At 36.1% G+C, this 23235-nt stretch overlaps 1 protein-coding gene across 2 annotated transcripts; it reads right to left on the reverse strand.

Moving 5' to 3' along the window:
* Positions 1 to 5702: 5702 nt before the first annotated feature.
* On the reverse strand, positions 5703 to 22651 carry LOC128211667 (serine/threonine-protein phosphatase 2A 55 kDa regulatory subunit B alpha isoform-like). 2 transcript variants are annotated; one of them, XM_052916669.1, is made up of 8 exons: positions 22289 to 22651; positions 16882 to 16950; positions 14714 to 14811; positions 13087 to 13252; positions 12477 to 12767; positions 11800 to 11964; positions 8967 to 9228; positions 5703 to 8696 (listed from the first exon to the last, which is right to left on the reverse strand). In XM_052916669.1, exons 1-8 carry the CDS (start codon positions 22425 to 22427, stop codon positions 8420 to 8422), a joined length of 1467 nt encoding a protein of 488 aa, XP_052772629.1. In that variant the 5' UTR covers positions 22428 to 22651; the 3' UTR covers positions 5703 to 8419. The 2 variants fall into 2 exon arrangements, with proteins under 2 accessions (XP_052772629.1, XP_052772630.1); XM_052916670.1 differs by lacking the exon at positions 22289 to 22651 and adding an exon at positions 17050 to 17231.
* Between the last annotated feature and the right edge of the window lie 584 nt (positions 22652 to 23235).

Here is a 23235-nt window from a genome sequence, read left to right on the forward strand (position 1 = left end):
ACTTCAATAAAAACTATGGTTCAAGCATCTTTTTTGGCACTGTTCTATTTTGAAGAAAGGCTAGACACGAATAATTCTTTATATTCAAATGAGTATTGTATAAGAAATATATGCTCTTGTAACGGTCCGCTGTAGGCGGCGGATGTGCGTTCATAATAACATTCCGTTATAAACGGAAGTACATGTACATTCATAGTACGTATGTTAACTTGGTTGATAATATGCAAATTAGCAAAGCCTGAGCTCTGTGTGAATAGAGAATTTAGTGTATATAAAGACTAGTGGACCCCTTCAAGGTCGAGCATGCTTTTCTCTGAAGGGATCTGTTGAAGTTTGTTTAAGGTCGCACGATACACTCTTTTGGTGTTACAGTATGATGTCAATTAATGTATCAACGTTAAACAAATTTGTTGCGTAGTGTCTTTTTGTATTTATTTTTTTCATAGCAGAGCGAAACTATCGAAAATGGAGAGCGACACTAAATAACGTTTGTATATCTTTCTAAATTTACTTCATTTGCGTTCAATACGAACGTCAAGGGGTTGAATGAGATTCACGGTTACGTTGTACATCAACGGTGTATAGGTGTCGTTCGCGATCAGTTGGCATTTGAGAATTCATCAATCGGAACACCTTGGCCAGTATCCAACACTCTTTCTCGAAGCTTGCCGGAGATGGACGAGTTGTTACCGGAATGGATAATTCATGAACCAGTGTCCATATCTGGTGGCCTTTTTAATTATGATGCATCCCTATACATGCACAACTGTTCCAACATAATAATTTAGTATTAGAACAAGAGCTGTCACAGTATGTGACGAATGCCCCCGAATGTGACAGTGACCTACGAAAAAGGTCAGTACATGAAAAGTTGATCTTGCCTTTACGTGTCAATTACGTGAGGTAGGGACATGGGTCTTGCACACGACACGTCGTCTTCGTATGTGGAACACATGTAGCAAGTTATTTTAAAATCTGTCCATACAAGAGAAAGTTACAGCCCGGACACGACAACCTATACTCTATGTCCTTATATGCAGCACTCCATTGTAAATAAACACTATGTGTGACCTTGACCTTTGAGGCAGGGACACGGGTCTTGCATGCGACACGTCGGCTTGGTATGTGGAACACATGTGGCAAGTTATTTTAAAATCTTTCCATACAAGGGAAAGTTACAGCCCGGAAACGACAACCTATACTATATGTCCTTATATGCAGCACTCCATTGTGAATAAACACTATGTGTGACCTTGACCTTTGAGGCAGGGACACGGGTCTTGCACGCGGCACGTCGTCTTGGTATGTGGAACACATGTGGCAAGTTATTTTAAAATCTGTCCATACAAGAGAAAGTTACAGCCCGGACACGACAACCTATACTCTATGTCCTTATATGCAGCACTCCATTGTGAATAAACACTAAGTGTGACCTTGACCTTTAAGGTAGGGACACGGTTCTTGCATGCGACACGTCGTCTTGGTATGTGGAACACATGTGGCAAGTTATTTTAAAATCTGTCCATACAAGAGAAAGTTACAGCCCGGACACGACAACCTATACTCTATGTCCTTATATGCAGCACTCCATTGTAAATAAACACTAAGTGTGGCCTTGATCTTTGAGGTAGGGACACGGGTCTTGCACGCCACACGTCGTCTTGGTATGTGGAACACATGTGGCAAGTTATTTTAAAATCTGTCCATACAAGAGAAAGATACAGCCCGGACACGACAACCTATACTCTATGTCCTTATATGCAGCACTCCATTGTGAATAAACACTAAGCGTGACCTTGACCTTTAAGGTAGGGACACGGGTCTTGCACGCGGCACGTCGTCTTGGTATGTGGAACACATGTGGCAAGTTATTTTAAAATCTGTCCATACAAGAGAAAGTTACAGCCCGGACACGACAACTTATACTCTATGTCCTTATATGCAGCACTCCATTGTGAATAAACACTAAGTGTGACCTTGACCTTTGAGGTTGGGACACGGGTCTTGCACGCGACACGTCGGCTTGGTATGTGGAACACATGTGGCAAGTTATTTTAAAATCTGTCCATACAAGGGAAAGTTACAGCCCGGACACGACAACTTATACTCTATGTCCTTATATGCAGCACTCCATTGTGAATAAACACTAAGTGTGACCTTGACCTTTGAGGTTGGGACACGGGTCTTGCACGCGACACGTCGGCTTGGTATGTGGAACACATGTGGCAAGTTATTTTAAAATCTGTCCATACAAGAGAAAGTTACAGCCCGGACACGACAACCTATACTCTATGTCCTTATATGCAGCACTCCATTGTGAATAAACACTAAGTGTGACCTTGACCTTTAAGGTAGGGACACGGGTCTTGCACACGACACGTCGTCTTGGTATGTGGAACACATGTGGCAAATTATTTTAAAATCTGTCCATACAAGAGAAAGTTACAGCCTGGACACGACAACCTATACTCTATGTCCTTATATGCAGCACTCCATTGTGAATAAACACTAAGTGTGACCTTGACCTTTAAGGTAGGGACACGGGTCTTGCACGCGACACGTCGTCTTGGTATGTGGTACACATGTGGCAAGTTATTTTAAAATCTGTCCATACAAGAGAAAGTTACAGCCCGGACACGACAACCTATACTCTATGTCCTTATATGCAGCACTCCATTGTAAATAAACACTAAGTGTGACCTTGACCTTTGAGGTAGGGACACGAGTCTTGCACGCCACACGTCGTCTTGGTATGTGGAACACATGTGGCAAGTTATTTCAAAATCTGTCCATACAAGGGAAAGTTACAGAGCCGGACGGACGGTGCGATTTTAATATGCCCACCTTCGGGGGCATAAAAATGCATGTGCATGAACGTTCCGGTTAACGTTTGTATCTGCCACTGTGGCCGTTTTAATGCATTCTCGTAAATATCTCCCAGTGTCTTTACCGCCGTTTTCATTGTCTTATGTCGCTTCCAAAGTCTCCGCCACTATCATCGGTCATGTTGTTGTTTTACGTATAAGCTATGGAACTCGTTACCGTTGTAGCCGTTTGTCTAAGATTCGAACTTGGCCTAGAGCTAATCAACATATACATTCTGACAAAGTTTCATGAACATACAGTCATAAATGTGACCTCTAGAGTGCTAACAAGCTTTTCCTATGATTTGACCTAATGATCTAGTTTTTGACCGCACATGACCCAGATTTAAACATGACTTAAAGATAATTAATATAAACCTTCTGACCAACTTTCATGAAGGTACAGTCATAAATGTGACCTCAAGAGTGTTAACAAGCTTTTCCTTCAATTTGACCTGGTGACCTAGTTTTTGAACCCAAGATGACCCAATATCGAACTTGTCCAAGATTTTATTGAGCGTAACATTCTGACCAAGTTTCATTAAGATTGTGCCAAAATTATGACCTCTAGAGTGTTAACAGTCAAAACGGACACAGGGCGATCACAATAGCTCACCTTGAGCACTTTGTGCTCAGGTGAGCTAAAAAAAGTTACCAAACAAAAACTACAGCCAGTGTTATGGTTCTTGTGCATTGCACTTCTCTTCAAGGAGCTCTTGCATACAGAACTTTGAAATAAATACGTTACATACATCCAGCTATGCTGCGGACAAAAACAAGAGACAGCGTGCCCGACTATTTTGCCGCTTTTCAGTGTAAGGATTGAAAAGTTTTGGCAAAACATGTATGGATCACTGTATTTAATTAAGTCTCAATTCAATAAATCAAGTAGTTGGTGAGATATAAACCTATATGTGCTTACATGCAAAACCTTGACAAGAATTTCTAAGTCGAATAATAAAGGGGCAAAGTTTATATTATACACAAGATAGAGTTATCTTACTTGATAAGTTAAGAAGGTTGAATGGCTGGGAGCCCTTGTATAAAGTTTCAATGCAATAATTGATGTATTTGCTGAGATTTTAACATAAATGTGGTAATATGCCAAATTTTAACCAGAATTTCTAAGTCCAATAATAAAGGGCCATTATTTGCAAAATACAGCTATCTTACTTGGTTATTCAAGTAGGTTGGGTGTTTGAATACCATTGTATAAAGTCTCAATGCAATACATCAAGTAGTTGCTGAGACATTGTGTGCAAACATCCAAAACCTTACCCAGAATTTCTAAGTCAAATAATAAACGCCCATTATTTGCATTATATTCAAATAGGTGTGATCTAACTTCATTTATTTAGTAGGTTAGATAGTTGGGAATACATATCCAAAGTTTCAATGCAATAAAAAATGTATAGATAATGACTTAACGGTGCTTACATGCAAAACCTAAACCAAGGTGTGACGCCAACACTAGGGTGAGGAGTATAGCTCTCTTAATTCTTCGAATAGTCAAGCTAAAAACTGAAAAACAAGAATATCACTGAGAGCAATGGATGCTTTTCTATGAAGTCACTTGTTATACAATGTGCTGGTAGAAGGTAAATGGTTGTAGCATTATTAATTTAATTTTTAATAATTTATTATACACAGTTGGAAAGATTCATAACATGGAAAGATATAGGTTTGAGAAATAAATTTACAAGAAATGAAATAAAAAAGCAATTGAAATCCAAAAATATTGTAGATATGGCGCGGACAAACTCCTGCCAAAATATGTAAGAAAAAAAAATGGTTCTGGATGGATTTGAACTCCTACCTTGAAACCCTTGAGTTGTAGAGAAAAAGAGTTGTAGTCCTGTGCTTAACAACATAGGCTAGAGCATTAAATTTAAAGAGTTTCAAGTGGAGGTTTTCATCAGGAGTGTGCTACCTTAATATACATGATAGAATTATGGTGCTTTTGCACTGCACTTCATCTCATTGCAATCTATCCGAATACCAATTTTTATTTCAATCCCATCAGTAGTTTTGAAGTTATGGCCCAGACTAGCACCAATTATGAAAAAATGGTTAAAGGCAGAGAACTTAATAGATAAGCATGATAGGATTATGGTTCTTGTGCAATGCACTTCCTCTCAATGCCATTTATCTATAGACCAAGTTTTATCTCAATCCCATCAGTTGTTTTGAAGTTATGGCCTGGACAAGCACCAACTATGAAAAAATGGTTAAGGGGAGATAATTTAATGAATATGCATGATAGGATTATGGTTCTTGTGCACTGCACTTCCTCTCAATCCCATCTGCATATATACCAAGTTATACTTCAATTGCATCAATAGTTTTGAAGTGACTCTCCGGACAGGTGTATGACGGGCAGACAACTATATGCTCTCCCTTTGGGGGGGGGGGGGAGTATAAAATACTGCAGCCAGTTAGGGTTCCTGTGCACTGCACTTCTCTTTAATGAGATTTATCTATATATGAAGTTTGCAATCAATACCTTAAAGGTTTTTTAGTAATTCTCCGGACAAAAAATAAGTATGAAAATTAACAAAGAGCAAAAACTTATGAAATACTGCAGCCAGAGTTAATAGTGAGATCGATCTGTATGTGTAGTTTCAAGTCAATACCTCAAACACTTTGCCCTGTAATGCTCCAGACAAGATTGACCGGAAGCCGACACACAGGCCAAACATTACAATAGCCCCTACGCTTTCAGCTTCCGTCAACAGAATTTATCATTTCCAGAGATTGTGAATTAATTATGCTCAAATCTGTTCAATTACATACACTTCCTTACTCGGTCCTGAAGTGTAAAATCCACAACAATACATGAATTATTTAGTTTTTATTTCGTCATGTGCATTTTTAACATACATTTATCAAATACAAAAAAAACAACTGTTTTTCTACCAGCTTACATTTTCTGTAGTAATTTCCATTGTTTTCTATATACATTTCTCTAAAAGAGTCACAAATTTAATTTTCAATGGGCAACATTTTAGTGCTGAAGAATGTTTCTAAATGGCACAGCAGTTATTTGAGAGTACCTTCAATTTAATTCAAATGATTGAGAACATACAAAAAGGATTTTGGCATAAAAACAAACAAGTTCTCACATTTCTGATATGGCTATAGAACTCGCTATGTGTATAATTGTCTGTGTATGAAAACCATATCCAGACCTGAATATTCGGATATAACAAACACATTACAGATTGCTGATGCATACACAGGGGCTAAGGTATTGCACATCTGACATCGTTTCTTATACACTACAAAATACTTCACTTCTCAAGCACTGCGCCCCTATTCACTAACTTTTCAAGTAGAAGTTTGAGACTTAAGACTCAAAAATCATTCATATCTTCTATCGACAAAAGGAGAATATATAAAAGTAAAACTACAAATATAACAAATACAGCAATTCTTAACATTAATGTTTTACTTGATACGATTATTTTACTGGGAAATCAAGATGTACAGTTTTGTGTTTTTAGCCTTAAACTTGGACCCGAGGAATTAGTGAATACCGACTGTGTTGCGTGTATGCAAGTTCAACGTATACCACACTTTTATATAATATGAGCCAATATTTTATGAGCACAGAATATAGAATGAAGTTAATATACATTTAGCACTTAATTGGTATCATTTAAGAAATGACTTAGGCTTCCAACATGGCATACATTCCCTTAACAATAGAACAGTGTAATGCAGAATGAAGTTAATGTTCATGTACTTAAAATAATTAGCACTTAATTGGTATCATCTAAGAAATGACTAAGGCTTACAACATAGCATATATCAATCCTTAACAATTGGACTGTGTATTTGGTAACATTAACAATCCAGTACTCATTCGCTGGGCTTCTTCTCCACAAAAGTATATAACAGTACTATGAGCACTACTTGATATTGTTTTATTCTTATCACAGTAAACTGAGGGTTAAGGCTTCCCTACTGGTGTACCATTGTGGAATGATAGAAGAAAAACATAAGATGGTCTAACTCGAGAAAGCAGCAAAAACACTGTTATGCCCTCACTATCCTCAACCTTAACAGGACAGGCATTTCATAATAGCATCATGGTACCTCATTTAATGTCACATCATTTTATGACAGTTACATTATTTCAGTTAATCAGTGGTCAAAACTAGCACAAGCCAGCAAGCCCTGCACTGGTCAAATGCTTTCTGGGCTTGCTGAAATTCTGGATTTTATATAGCAGGGCTTGATAAGAATGTTGATGCCAAGCACTAGTATTTGATCATCCGAAGTCTATTTCGATGATTGTTAAATAGTTTCAGACAAAGGCGTACCGGTACAGTACATCAAGTGAGAATTGTAGTTGTTGTTATCGAATGAATGATATTTAAAAGTTGATTATGTTAACGATCACATGAGCCTTATCCTCAAATGCACAAAAGAAGTATACTTTATCAAAGGCATATTTTCCTATGGATATGCCACCTGGTATGCCACAAACAAGTATTAGATAATAAATATTGTCAACAATAAAATGTACAAAAAATAACAAATCATTGTTGCATCTAAATGTATTCATGCACCAAACATCCAACAGTGTACTATTTTATGCACCATTTTACACCATCCTGGAATGACCGACAGACTCCTACATTAACAACATGTACAGGCTACTCAGCTCCTTCTGCTCTTAGCAAACACACCAGACTGATATTCCAAATTACAATAGCATACAAACATTAAATACTAATAATCATATGGTGTTAACCAAAGCATTGAACTTTCAATTCTTTTTGATTTTATACCGAATTGCTTGTAAGAGTAGACTATTACACCAGCAAAATATCACTTATAATATATAGCAGGAAATAAATTGAAAATGTAGCACAGTTCAGAGTATATAAATCCAAAAGTAAAACAGAAGGACAAAAATCAAGGTAAATATAGGTAAGTTTTGAAAAACTGATTTCATGCTTATAAAGAAATACAACATTTACAACAGACAGAATGCTTATTGCCGTTTACAATGCCATATCATTGAAATACATTTCAGACATTTATCTCTGTTTAACGGACATGCCTGTATTCCAGCATTACAAGATACAATCCTAGTTAACAGTTATCACAAGTAAGGAACACATTTTCGGCAAATAACATACCAGAACCATCACGACTAAATGCAACAGACCATTAGCTGAACATATTTCCCAGAGTTAAACATTTCACATGCAAGTCAACAAATACTGTACGAAGACATAATAGGGCTATTCCATGTAAAATACACACAAACCCACCCCTGGAAAGCAATATAAATTCTTAAGGGGAGGCTCCTTTGATACAAGCTTAAAAAAACAACTAATTAGAAAATGCATTCCTGAGGTGGGTTGTATGATTAAACAGAAAAGTCCTTATTGAAAGTTCATGATCTTACACTTATCAGCAACTTGTGTGCAGACTACTTTCCTGTATCTGGTTCCCTTTTTGTCTTGACTTTTTATCTTTTTTCACAAAGAAACTATAATTCATTGGCCATTTCATAACTCCAATTTTCCACAAATTTTCCTCTATTCTTTGGAAGAAAATAGATACAAGTTATTTGTTGCTGCTACAGCTAGAATATTATCCAAGGGGTGCCAGGCAGCATGTAGGATTTTTCTATTAAAGTCCAAACAATCCACACTGATCTCTTCCTTCTTGCGTTTGCCCCCACTACACACCTTTCGAGGTTTCAGTACAGTTTTTGGCTTCACGTTCTCCCGACTGGCCTCCAGTGTAACGTCACGCTTTGATTCTCGGTCGAACATGCGGAAAAAGTTATTGTATGAACCAGTCATTATGTGCCTGAAACATAGAAATATTTCAACACTCTCATGCCACTCACCAAAACTATAATTGAGAGCATCCATTACAAACCATAACACAATAAATTCACCTTGTAACAAACCATACAATGTAAAATATCAATTTTAAGCACTCTGACACTAAACATACATGTGTTTAATTCAGATTCAACAAAGCATTATTTCGAATGCATCACCTTAGTTGATGTTATTCACAAAAGTTTTAAATTTAATACATTTTTTACTTTCACATATATTTGTTGGTACGTACCTATCATTTCCACTCCAAGCACATTCAAACTTGTCAAATATACAGTCATTCTCATAAAGGGAACACAGTTTACTCCTTAGGTACTCGTGTACTTGAAAAGTCTCTATGGGCTTTGAGTCCATCTGTAGATCCCAGACTTTAACTGACAGGTAGTCTCTGGTGACCATATAACGGCCGTTATGACTGAATTTCACATCAGATATACTGGATATGATCTCGGAGAAGAAGCTACGGTTCGTTGGATCTTCAGGCTCCTCAAACACTGAAATGATAGTCAAGTCAAAATAATTAATCTTTACACAATTACAAGTGCTTCGGACATATCTCAGAGATCAACTTAAACTAAAGCATAGAATATCACTACAATATATTTATCCTTTTTATGGGCTCCGTTTCTAAACCAACAAGCATGCTTTTCTAAACCAACATTTATGCTTACAGGCTGGAAAATGTAAAACTGATCAATCATAAACTGTACTGTACTTTAATAGCAAAGTAACAGTTAACAATGCAGAGGCCTAAACAAAACACTGTTTTTAGAGCAACAGTCTCCTAATCAGGCAGGGTATGGGCATTTTAGACCACAAAACATGCATACACAAGTATACAAGTTGTCAGCAGTTAACGGGGCAGCCCTGGAATGGGTCCAGTCTGCACAGGACCTGCTCCTTTTTCTTCCTGTTGATATCATTGAACACAGACCACTAAAGCCTGCATACACAAGTGTCAGAACAGGGTTTTAAAAAACCAAAACTTGAAGTATTGATAGTTCTCTAAGAAATTCATCTACTTCATCTAATCAGTATATAAAATGTCAGCAGTTAACGGGGCAGCCCTGGAATGGGTCCAGTCTGCACAGGACCTGCTCCTTTTTCTTCCTGTTGATATCATTGTACACAGACCACTAAAGCCTGCATACACAAGTGTCAGAACAGGGTTTTAAAAAACCAAAACTTGAAGTATTGATAGTTCTCTAAGAAATTCATCTACTTCATCTAATCAGTATATAAAATGTCAGCAGTTAACGGGGCAGCCCTGGAATGGGTCCAGTCTGCACAGGACCTGCTCCTTTCTCTTCCTGTTGATATCATTGTACACAGACCACTAAAGCCTGCATACACAAGTGTCAGAACAGGGTTTTAAAAAACCAAAACTTGAAGTATTGATAGTTCTCTAAGAAATTCATCTACTTCATCTAATCAGTATATAAAATGTCAGCAGTTAACGGGGCAGCCCTGGAATGGGTCCAGTCTGCACAGGACCTGCTCCTTTCTCTTCCTGTTGATATCATTGTACACAGACCACTAAAGCCTGCATACACAAGTGTCAGAACAGGGTTTTAACAACCAAAACTTGAAGTATCGATAGTTCACTTAGATATTCATCTACTTCATCATCAGTATACAAGTTGTCAGCAGTTAACGGGGCAGCCCTGGAATGGGTCCAGTCTGCACAGGACCTGCTCCTTTTTCTTCCTGTTGATATCATTGAACACAGACCACTAAAGCCTGCATACACAAGTGTCAGAACAGGGTTTTAAAAACCAAAACTTGAAGTATTGATAGTTCTTTAAGAAATTCATCTACTTCATCTAATCAGTATATAAAATGTCAGCAGTTAACGGGGCAGCCCTGGAATGGGTCCAGTCTGCACAGGACCTGCTCCTTTTTCTTCCTGTTGATATCATTGTACACAGACCACTAAAGCCTGCATACACAAGTGTCAGAACAGGATTTTAACAACCAAGTCTTAAAGTATCGATAGTTCACTTAGATATTCATCTACTTCATCATCAGTATACAAGTTGTCAGCAGTTAACGGGGCAGCCCTGGAATGGGTCCAGTCTGCACAGGACCTGCTCCTTTTTCTTCCTGTTGATATCATTGTACACAGACCACTAAAGCCTGCATACACAAGTGTCAGAACAGGATTTTAACAACCAAGACTTGAAGTATCGATAGTTCACTTAGATATTCATCTACTTCATCATCAGTATACAAGTTGTCAGCAGTTAACGGGGCAGCCCTGGAATGGGTCCAGTCTGCACAGGACCTGCTCCTTTCTCTTCCTGTTGATATCATTGTACACAGACCACTATAGCCTGCATACACAAGTGTCAGAACAGGGTTTTAACAACCAAAACTTGAAGTATCAATAGTTCTCTTAGATATTCATCTACTTCATCATCAGTATACAAGTTGTCAGCAGTTAACGGGGCAGCCCTGGAATGGGTCCAGTCTGCACAGGACCTGCTCCTTTCTCTTCCTGTTGATATCATTGTCCTGTTGATATCATTTTACACAGACCACTAAAGCCTACATACACAAGTGTCAGAACAGGGTTTTAACAACCAAAACTTGAAGTATCAATAGTTCTCTTAGATATTCATCTACTTCATCATCAGTATATAAGTTGTCAGCAGTTAACGGGGCAGCCCTGGAATGGGTCCAGTCTGCACAGGACCTGCTCCTTTCTCTTCCTGTTGATATCATTGTACACAGACCACTAAAGCCTGCATACACAAGTGTCAGAACAGGGTTTTAACAACCAAGACTTGAAGTATCGATAGTTCACTTAGATATTCATCCAATTCATCTAATCAGTATACAAGTTGTCAGCAGTTAACGGGGCAGCCCTGGAATCTGGAATGGGTCCAGTCTGCACAGGACCTGCTCCTTTCTCTATTATTAAAGTATTATAAACCAGCCTTTTCTGTGTTTTTGATCATACAAAATGTGACTATTTCATAAACTTGTGTCTATATCTGTGTGGTTATTGAATTCTACTTTAATATCTAATAACCTAGCACATAGTTCATATTTAATCTCCTTACGTTTGGCATGTTTGTCGCACAGTGCTTGTTCCCGCATATCACAGAGGCGTATGGTTCCCTTGCTACTGCTGTACACAAACAGGTTACACTCGGTGGGATGAAACTCGGCCGCTGTAATCACCTCAGTTAGCTCCTCCATGTTGGCCGGCTTGATGTCTACAATGTCTGTTACACCAGTTAAGGAAAACACAAGGCATCATGTTTGTAAGACATTTGTTTGTCATATTTAATATAGGTAATGCTTCTATGTTTATGGAAACCTTTGTAAAATAGTATACACAATTTTTGCAGCAATATGTATTGCCTCGGTAGCCTATACTATATGTAAAATACAAATTTGAATATTTATGAGCAACCATGGGTGTTGTTTACTGTTATTAATTGTGTCTTAATCTGTGTCTGACACACTGGTCACAACAAAAGCCACTTTTACTGCTGTATTCATCTAGCCAAAATTCCTTACAAGCTAATATTACATTACCACTTAGAACTGAAAAGTACAACAATGTTCATATTTATTTTGTTTTCAAAAGTTCGCCTATTATGCCCACTGTAGTTGAGTTTAATCTGGGAAACTCTGTAATGCCAGACAAGATTACCTCTTATGAACCCACATATAGTTTAATAAACTAGAAATGACGACTATGAGCTTGTGAATACCAAAAAAGCAAGGATACTGAAACTTTGATTTGTGACTTCTAGATGCCAAAGGTTAATGCGTAGATCATCAGCGGACAGGTATGTCTCCTGATCACTGTTCACCGAGATGGAGTTGATGTGGTATGTGTGAGCATTGGCAAATATACGGCGAGGACTAGCTTCTACCAGCAGCTCCATGGGTTTGAAGCTGGGGATGCGGAGTGTATTGACTGAGGTAGGATCTCGCATGATCCCAGCATCATCCTTCAGGTTGTAGCCTTCCGCTCTCTTGTCCCTTTCTGTGACCTTCCACAACTTTATTGTTTTGTCTGGAAGAGTGTTGAACAAACCAAATAATGAGGTCTTCAATGAATATGAGTTTACCCCCCTTAACACTATTGTTTTTGTTTTATTCAAGCCGTGAACCAAACATATAATTTATTAAAATTTAATTAAAGGATCATTTTGCAAACTTATTTTCTTCTCATGTCACTCACTAATGTTAACTCGATAACATTTCGTGCATTCTCTGCTTTTAGACCATTTGCCATTTTGCATTATCAGAATACAAATTGTCATTACAATGAAACAGGTTACATGTACAGAATATGAAATAAATCTTCCTGTATGAGATGGCAAGAAACAAACCATTTGTAGACAAGAGGAAGTTAGCTGGGTTGCTGCGTTGAAGCCAGCGTATTTTGTTGATCTTTTCTTCAATCTCTAAACTTTTAAGATAATCAAACTCTGGCTCATGACTTTGGAAGGTGCTGTACACGTTGTATTCCCCACGAGCATGGAAATGAGGATTCCCCTAGAACAAAGAAAGTTGAAATATTTAACCTTGTGATATTGAGGATTTTTGTAACCACCTGGGTCCCATTTCAGTGAAGGATCTGGGCTATTATTCAACAATATTAATGACTTGAGTTTGTTTTGTTTTTTAATCATAAACATGCTCTTTTTCAATAATTTTAATAATAATAATTTTAAATTCACAAATACATGCATGTGTAGCAAAATAAAATAAATATAACACTAAGATTATTTCAATTAACAACAGATCTTTATTGCAGTGGCACGATTTCAGAAAATGTAAAATCATATACAGTTTAAATATTGTTATAGCAGGAGCATAAACAATCTTTTTATTTAACAATCATTCCTTTTTTTAAATCTTTTCAAGGATTTTACACTTCTCTCAAGACATATAAAAGCCTTGGCAACATAACATTTACAAAGGTACTGGTATGTCAAAAAATACCAGCATTTACAAATGTAGCCAAATTGCCTCCATGAAATGGATAATAGCTTAAGATGTCACATCTTACATGTAAAATTCATTCAGTCTGTAGGACAATCACAGCTATATTGTAGGCCCGCTTGTCCGGCAATAATTTTTGGGGCAAAATGATTTAATAAATATGTGTCAAACGTGTATCTTGTTAATTTTATTAACTAACCTATGTTTACTTTATCAAACCAACTTAATCAGGGCGTTTATCGACCTGAGCTCCCCGGGTTTTGACGCATTCAAAATCGTAAATGACCCGAAAATGAAGCATCATAAATTTGTAATATTAATCATTTGCAAGACATGATCTAAATGTCTTTTTATCAATTAAAGTCAAGAGCAATTAACACCCCCAATGACAACTGATTATCAATCTGGAATCTAATCGGTTTCCATGTTAATTAGCAGCACTCACACTCAATGACGTGATAACTCCGCCCATTATGCAAATTAACAGATACCTTCTGCTTTTTCACTTAGTACGATAGTTTAAAAAACAACAATGCTTAAATATATTTTGTATTAGTTTTTTAAACCATGTCTATATCAGTTTAAAAAATGTATATATGTATTAGTTTTTCATAGATAATCATGTACCTTGCAATGCCATCATACGACAGATGAAAACTATAATTAAGAATTAAGACCATGTATTTAGAAAAACAAGGACAATGACACTTGAAGATCTGATTTTGACTCTTGAAAATCAGATTTTAAGAGTCATTGACCATTGGGTTTAGACCCTGTTGAAAGCCCTGACTTTCACAAAAATATACATAAAATGTTTGGTCCTGCAAAAACTGGTCCGGTCCTGCAATGTAGACTGTATTGCAGGACCTCGTGTCCTGCAATGTGATAATGACTTTCGTACAGACTGTTCATTGCAAAATTATAGTGACAAAAATACACAAACTGATTTATACCCACATCAAATTGTTAAATAGAACAGGTTTCTGAATGTTTAATATTTTTGTTTTGTACCTTTCCGTCGCGCTGGAATATGACAACACGCCCTCCTTTGTCACCAGTGGCCAAGAGCTCTCCATTGTGGTTGAACTCTACACATGATATGATATCCGCTACAATAAAGGGAAATACAGATATTACTTTTTAGATTTAGTTTATCTCAGCTATGAGTATGTAACTGGATTTGGGGTTTTAAACATCAAGTGTGGTATGGTGATGGTGGGAGTTGCAAAGCAAGTTAGGGAAGCACCTAGTCTAAAATAATAGACGTGTTATACGGGATTCTTCCAATCCCTAACGTCTAAACGGGAATGTGCAAAAAATATTGAAATTGTTTTAAGTGAAGTATATTATGGTTGAAATTGATCATAAAGAGTTATATTCATATTTTACAATGTAAGTGAAATGTTATTTTGCACTAAACAAGCATTTAATGCATTAAAACAAGTTATTTACCTTTCCAATAAAACGAAAGTTGACTGACATTTGGGGAACAACTCGATACAATCGTAATAACTCGGCCTCCTCCGACAAAGCTTCGAGATAGACCTCGTTACACAATTGTAACAACTCGGCCATGGCCGTAATGTTCCGAGTGATTTAAAACTGTGCCATGAAGCCTTGCAGGTGCCCGTCATGTATATATCGTTAAGTTTTGACAGAATGAAATGAAGAAAAGCCGTCAAACTCATAATTATAAGTTGGATATTTATTTTTTGTGTACGGAACTAATATAAAATAACATTATCTGGTAATATTTCTTGTTTTTATGATATTTTATAGACGCTATATGCTTTAACCCGGAATCCTAATCGGAACAACTACCCATTTTTGATACTCAACAATTTGTACGTGAAGGATTTGCCATATCAAAAATCTGTCAACGTACAATTATTTGGACTAGGGAAGCACCGACCCATTTATTATGAGCATTTTTTGCTCCAAGACAAATGACCAATAGAAAAAAAGCTTATAAGGTTAATTAACAATCCCTCAAGAAAGTCAAAATGGTTTAAACTGTCCATTTTTGATGAAATGTGTATGCATTTGTTGCAACTAGCCATGAAGTTTTACTTTTAATGCTGGTCATTTCATAAGCTCAGCTAGCTACAATAATGAGCGATCAGGGATACTTTTTTTTTATTATTTTGACATTTCTTATGTATCCCTGTAACGCTACAACTCTCTACCATTTAACAATGGGCGAAATGATATACTGAAATAATATGCATTGACGTTGAAAAATAATGACAAAGTTGTTCAATTTTTATCCGACAGTGATCTGAATTGGATTAAATTTGTCATTAGAGTTGTTATTTTCACATTAATATATTATGGATCACAAATACCGTTATACATGTACACAACCAGTCAGATTTGTCCCAAATTTACCGATATCGGGATACTTGATAAACAATCGACACTTGTGTTTTATGATAACTTAACATGTTTTTTTGGGCATACTGACATAACTTAATATGTGTTTAATAGTAGGCAATAATATTTTCGTAGAAATTTGAATTTATAACGGAGAAAATTTCAAAATTGTGGCCGCAAGGATTCTCTACGCAAGGACCGCTTGCTACTTTTTGCTGGGATGGTGGACTTCACGAGTCTGCCATATAAAAAAAATCGTCAAAAGACTCGTTGACGGCCATTCATTTTTTTCTACATGTAGATATTTTTTTTTATTAAAGCCTACTTTTGGTTGCATATCAAAAATTGATAATTGTGAACGATGATTTTTGTGACTATGAAACTAATATAATCCATTGTGACGAAAGTTCTTTTACTTAAAAATGTTAGATGTATTCTTTTAGTGTACATTCTGTTTCAAAATGGGGATGCATACAATGTCATTATGAATGCAGAAAACCTGAACAAGGGATATATATCTGCCTTAAAAATCAACATGATAATTTAAAAGAGAATCATAATTGGCTGAATGCACTTTAAAAAGCTGTAGAACACATTTATGCTGTTCTGTTGAAAACAAATGATACGAAACAAAGAAATTAGTGAAGATTTTTTGTGATATTGGAGTCTTATTATCATAAGTAGTCCCAAAGAATTAACAGCGGCGTACAATAACGAGGCGTTTTTTTGCATACTTCCGAATAAATTTTGGAATGCGAGCTTTTATATCCATTATTTAACATTTGAAGAGAATCAAAACGCTATACCTTCTGTGATATCATCCTCGATTGTACCCTTAACCTGTGAGAAGCACCACTGAATCTCCCCACCATTGCCTGTATAAACAGAACACAATAAAATATTTAAGGAAATGTCAAAATTGAAACCGGCAGTAAAATTTAGGTCAAAATGTCTAGTGCTTTTTATATACTTACCCGCCATTTTGGACGCAGATAATCAATTACAATATCGATGAATGATTGTGGAGAATATAAATTAGAGTATTATTTTGTTCAGATCATTCTTCTGAAAGATGCAGATCGATTTACATCCTCCTACGTAGGACTCATATTCAAAATGGCGCACTATGGCTGTGAGAATTTGGGCTGACGTCAGAGAATGCATGGTTCCCAGCGCTTTTGACTTCTCATAATGGATTCCTGCATTTAGGGGTTAGATTCCACTTACATTCATGATGAGGTAACCACACTGGAATAGAGCTGCAATTCGGGTGGGGTCGATTTACATACAAATGCACCTTCCATAAATACGGAAGACATACGAAGATGTATTTAAAGTCGGGTATATTATACCAAGAAACATTAATTGGCTCAATGAGCTATTTTCCGACATGAATTACAAACATAAATAGCATCGGAGTATTTGTTATCCGTACCAGATATAACATATCAAAACATAACAATGCGCTGGTGACCTGACCTGGAAACGAAAGCATACATATAAGTATGAAGGAGTAGAGCACTGTATTCAATGTGTTAGTTCGTTCACTGAGAGTATGAATTACGGAAAATCGTATACATTTTAAACAGCAAAATTGTAAGTAGCAGTATATAGGTGGGAATTACAGCATGGTACCTTACCCTCCCCTCTTATATTAAGCATTATTACATTACCCTTCCCCCTGAGTGATGTGACAAAAAAGTTATAATCATCAGCAATTTAGCTTGTTAGAAATAATTATTTTTTTGGAAAGAATTGCTAAGAAGATGTACTTAATTTATCAGGTAAAGTAGTAAAGTAATAGCAAAGTAATTTAGTACTAGATTTTGCTGATATTATCCGAAACAGTAGCACTACTGCTATACAGAGGCATGATTGCTTCTATGCTTGAGCCAATCTCTACCTACAGGTAACCATCTCTGCTCGGACACTGTCTTGACTATAAGCTCCAACGTGTACCCGATGATGTGTAAGAATTTAAATTGAAAATGCCAAATCGTAACAATTAAAAATACTTGCCAAAAAAACACACACAAGTGTACGTAGCCAGTTGTATGTGTTCGACAGATGTTAATGATATATAAATTTGAAACAATCATAATTATATAAACGCCCTTGTTATTTAATTCGATAATTTTTATTCATATTTAAAATGCTCTTTCTGGTATTTGAATGCCACGTACACGGCTTGTACAGTGGGTGTAGGCCATCCCACTGAAAACAAACCTGTTTTCCAGTAGAGACAAACGATAAAAAACATCAGTGAAACACTCTATACTTCTCAAATTCTTCTCTTTTTTTAGGTATAAAACATTATTGGCACATTAATCATTTACAAAAAGGACCTGTCCAGTTGCAGGACCATCCTTCTAAATTCCAAGAAGTTTTTAGATCACCTTATTTCCGCCGGGAGATTGTTCCATACCTGACTGGCCTCTAAGTTCTTCCAATACTTATATAACTTGTTCTTAATGATGGCAAATCCACTCAGTTTTCATATCGGATTTTTTTAAATTACAATTCTTAAAAGCTGCAAAGCTTTGAACATATTTTGGAGAGATAATGTACATATATTAGTAAATTTCAATAGCAATGCATTGAATACACACCAATGCATACCTGCTCAGATGTAATGTTGGCAATTGTACTCTAGAAGATTTTCGTAACTTGAAGTGTAATCATAAAACAAATTTTTAAAGCTCTGTATTGAATATAAATTATTTTCTATTTTTTTCTGTGTTTATCTTTCTTCAAAAATGCCAAACAACAGGACGGTAGTTGAAATTGGATCTGATAAAAGATTTTAAGAAAATAAGCTGTTTGCACATTTTAGAAAATGTTCATCAACATCTAATATACAATCTACATCAACGTCTAAAAGTTTCACTTGCTCATCAGTTACAATGGTGTAATTAAACACATTGAATTGCTTTATTTCTTTCACAGACTTTGAGCCAACTGGAATTGTTTGAAATTTGTCAGGGTTAGCCTGTATTTTATTGGAAGTAAACCATTTTATCAAAATGTTACATTCTTCTTCAAGAGTTGTCTTAACAACATCATTTTTATCACACAGAGAAAGAGTATTGTCATCTTCATAATTATATAAGGCTTATTGATCAAGTAGAAGATCTATATGTCATTGAGAAAGATGCTGAAGACTAGAGGCCCTCATATTGATCCTTGTGACACGCCTTTCGGGATGGAGTTCCACTCCCTGGCCATTTGACCAAGTCTGACCCGTTGTTTTCTGTTTGTAAGATATCTGTGCATAAGTTTACATGCTGGGGCTGAGAGACCATACGCTTTAAGCTTGTCTAAGATAAGACCATGGGACAGGCATTCGAATGCTTTTGAGGTGTCCTTTAGAACTGCACCTACACATTTGTTCTCATCAAGGTTTTTCCAGTCTTCCACCAGCCTAAACATGGTAATTTGACTGCCATATGTTGTTCTGAAAACTGCCAGGAAACGATGACAAATTGTATCAGAATGACTATAATCGGTTGCTCAATCGTTCAGATAATTTGGACATTGATGATGAAATACTGACTGGTCTATAGTTATTTCTATAAAGGGGTCATCTTTTTTTAAAAATAGGGGCTACGTGTGCTAGTTTAAGAGTATTTGGAAATGATCCTTGGCTTATGATTTCATTGGCCATGTTTCGGATGGGACCTTTTATTATCTTTGCCAACAATGAAGATTTTGGGAGAAATCAGATCTATTCCAGTTACTTTTTTATTTAATCTATTAAGATATTTTCAAATATCTTAATCAGTAACCGGAGTGAAATTAAAATCAGGTGACATTTGGCAATGTTCCTGTTTTTTTTTTGTCCAGACTAGGGTGTTTATCTTTCAGCTGAGTTACAGATCTTCCAATAGTTTCGACTATATTGATGTAAAACGAGATCATTTTATTCGCCATCAGCTTTTGATCAGGAACCAAATCTCCTATGTTGTGTTTGAGTAATATTGGGTTATGCAATTTATGTGTAGGTTTCTGTGAGAGAGAAGATTTAATTGTCGGCCAGAAGTCTTTGGATTTGGGTCCTCCAATATACCGTTCTTAGAAATGAAGAGCTATAGATTATATTACCTTTTTTTTAAAACATTTCTGAACTTTGTGTAGCTTGACCAGGTTTCCAGTCCTGATTTCTGTTATAAGCGTTTTTTGCTTGACGAGCCTGTAAATGAGTTTACGTACGGTACCTAGAATTAATGTAAGGTAGTGGATTCCTTATTAGGTTTTTCTGTTTTACTGGGGTATGCTGGTCAATGACTTGTTTCAATAGGTGTTCATTAGCCCAAAATATATCATCCGTGTCCTCAAAGATATAGGCGAGATGGAACGGTACATGGTGTTCCTTAAAAGAGTTGTTGTCAAAGTTCTTGTATGACCTAAAAGTGACCATCTATTTCATGGATCACATTGATCTCTTATACTAGATGCTATGAGGTTGTGACAGTAGCTTAGACCGCACTTAAAGTTGAAAGTTTTACGCATAAAGTCCTTTGGATTGGTGAGGATGACATTATTAAGTGTAGGTCTGCAGTTTTGCATAAATCATGTAGGTCCGGATATATTATTTTCCAGGATAAGGTTATGACGAATATTATGAAAAGGTTTACATTTATCTCTTCAGTCAGTCACAATTCAATTCAGATTATTATTATCATTATTGTTTTTCTACGTCTTGACTGGGCTAAATACATTCCACTATTGACACTAACCGAATTCTTCAACATCTATGCAATATACGTATTTCAGCTCGCCAAAATAAAACGAACATATTTGTGTTGCAAGCCGAAATACAATGTAGTACAAATTCTTTACTTGCCTGGTAAATAAGTCTTTATACTTGGCAAGAAGTAACTATTACAGAGCGCGTCCGCAGACTTAAATTGTCACATGTATTTTAACAATACCATCAGAAATAATGTAGCAAAAATAGTATGAACGACTTCTAACATTATTCTTTTAGGAAGAAATAATCAGACAACCTTTTTCGTTTCAAATTGCATGTGAATGGCCAATATATTAGCAATTCAACAAGTAAGTACGGCACGTACAACGTCGATTAATATGGAATTTTGGAAGGCAAATATATTGAAAAATATTGCAATTTAATTGGTTCCAAAATAATTTCAACAATTATAATGTATTTTTGGTTATTTACTTTGCATATAAATAACCAGTTAGAAATACCCTTCCAAACAATTTCCAAACTGTACATAATTGTATAATAGGGTCACCAAACATAAACATTTAACAAAACGTCTTATGGAGCTTATTTTTGGGTCGGATTTCTTAAATACATTCATGTGAACTGATATTTGATGAAAACCTGATAACCGTGTCACTCTGAAATCAGTTGGAAATACTTGTTTTTCTCTCGGTTATAAATGTTTACAAAGATGGGATAGATGTTAATGTGTCAGGCATAACAAAAAGAACAAGACAAATCTAGTTTGAATTTATGTTTTATTGGGGCTACATCGTTGAACGTACCGAGATTATTTTGAAACATTGTCAAGCAGTACTATTTTGAATGCCGTAAGAAGTTATAATTGATTAATATCGTAATTACTACATGTATGCATATTAAAATAGCACGTAACGAGTTGATCGATCATTAAAATATGTCATCATTTGCCTCCGTTTCTTTCCAAAACCATATGTTCACACAAATATTAACATAACTCCGAGTGAAGGTCTCTAGCATCTATGGTCTACATACTATCTTAATAGTGAAAATAGATATGTGTAAACACAACACTGATCTACACCAGACTATGGTACAGCAAATAACATCTGAATAGGGCATGGTATCAATCATTGTATAATAGTTGGCAGATCTTTAGACAATCGTATGTAACTCGAAATTTTATAATGCTCAGCACGGCATTATAATAACTTCCGGGTGATCATATGAGATATAAATCAAGTACTTAAAGTCTATAAACAGTGTGTATACTAACAAACTGAGCATTGATAAAGCATATACTGTATCAGACCTCGTAATTATATTTCAGTTAGGCCGGCTCGGAAATCCAATAACTTAGCCAATTGAATTATACAGGATCATACAGCTGTTCATCTGTATTCATCATGGCCCTAAACCGGAAAATAAGTATTGAGTCCTGCCATCTAACTGGATATGTTTTAAGCAAACTTGAACTACGTAAATACATGTAAGCTGATACATACCATGTACGTGTCCATGTTTCTCCGGCTTGTCTTTCTGTCCGAGTGACGATGCCCGGGGCCGGTGATGAAGCATGTTCTGTATTTTGTGCAGCCCCTTACTGCCAAACCCAGACCCCTTTTCCTTCGGTGGCGAAATCATTCCTGATCACAGTTTCGAAAGTAAAGCTGATTTAAGTGAATATACCTCGATTCACGGTCAATTACACATTTATAGTATTAAACTGAAATACCTATATATTTTTATAAATAGCCAGTATGTTTACAAGACGTAATTTCCTAACAGTATCCAGATGTTTATTTCACTGCACAAGCTCGATAATGTACATTGTTTTGGTATTGAACTCCATCAATAGGCGATAGCATTAGTGACGGTCATGTATGTATCAGTACATATGGTAGAATGAGATGGGGCAAAGTCCCCAGTGAAGTTAAAGCTCCATTATCTGTATATGAACTGAAAATTGCTGTATTGCTTTGAAGTAAGCGTGTTAACTATGTTTAAAACTATTCATGTCACTATATAAAGCTAATCTTTAAAACATGATAACACGGCCAAGTCATTTGACCTTTATAATATATGGCAATGTTATGAGCTGACTTGAGTTAAGAGTTAGATAAGATTTTTAATGTATACAATTTCAATCAGAGCAGGTGATTAAAGTTATTATTGAATAATCCTAAATGAAGAACCATTTGGATACATATATTAATGTTTGCCACGCTCGAGTTAAACTTGCAACGGCGCATGCGCACGCCTTCGAGTGAAAAAAAGCATAAGCACAGCTTTGTTGTGCTCCAATTTCAATAATAATATTGTTGTGAAGCTTATCTTCTAAACAACGTTAAACCAAAAATAGACTTATTAATTAATAATTTATTTTAACTGTGTCTGATGTATTAACATATGCAGAGTAATTATAAAGAAAAAATAGTCAACCTGCAATCAT

This window comes from Mya arenaria, chromosome 12 (assembly GCF_026914265.1).
Source record: "Mya arenaria isolate MELC-2E11 chromosome 12, ASM2691426v1".
In the NCBI taxonomy this organism is placed as follows: Eukaryota; Metazoa; Mollusca; class Bivalvia; order Myida; family Myidae; genus Mya; species Mya arenaria.

Excerpts from the sequence above, each read along its gene's own strand:
- LOC128211667 (XM_052916669.1), bottom strand. The coding sequence starts at position 22,427 with ATGATTTCGCCACCGAAGGAAAAGGGGTCTGGGTTTGGCAGTAAGGGG. Across the intron at positions 9,229-11,799 it reads GTGCGACAAACATGCCAAAC|TGTTTGAGGAGCCTGAAGAT; the intron begins GTAAGGAGATTA and ends CTATCATTTCAG. Across the intron at positions 8,697-8,966 it reads GCTTGGAGTGGAAATGATAG|GCACATAATGACTGGTTCAT; the intron begins GTACGTACCAAC and ends TCTATGTTTCAG.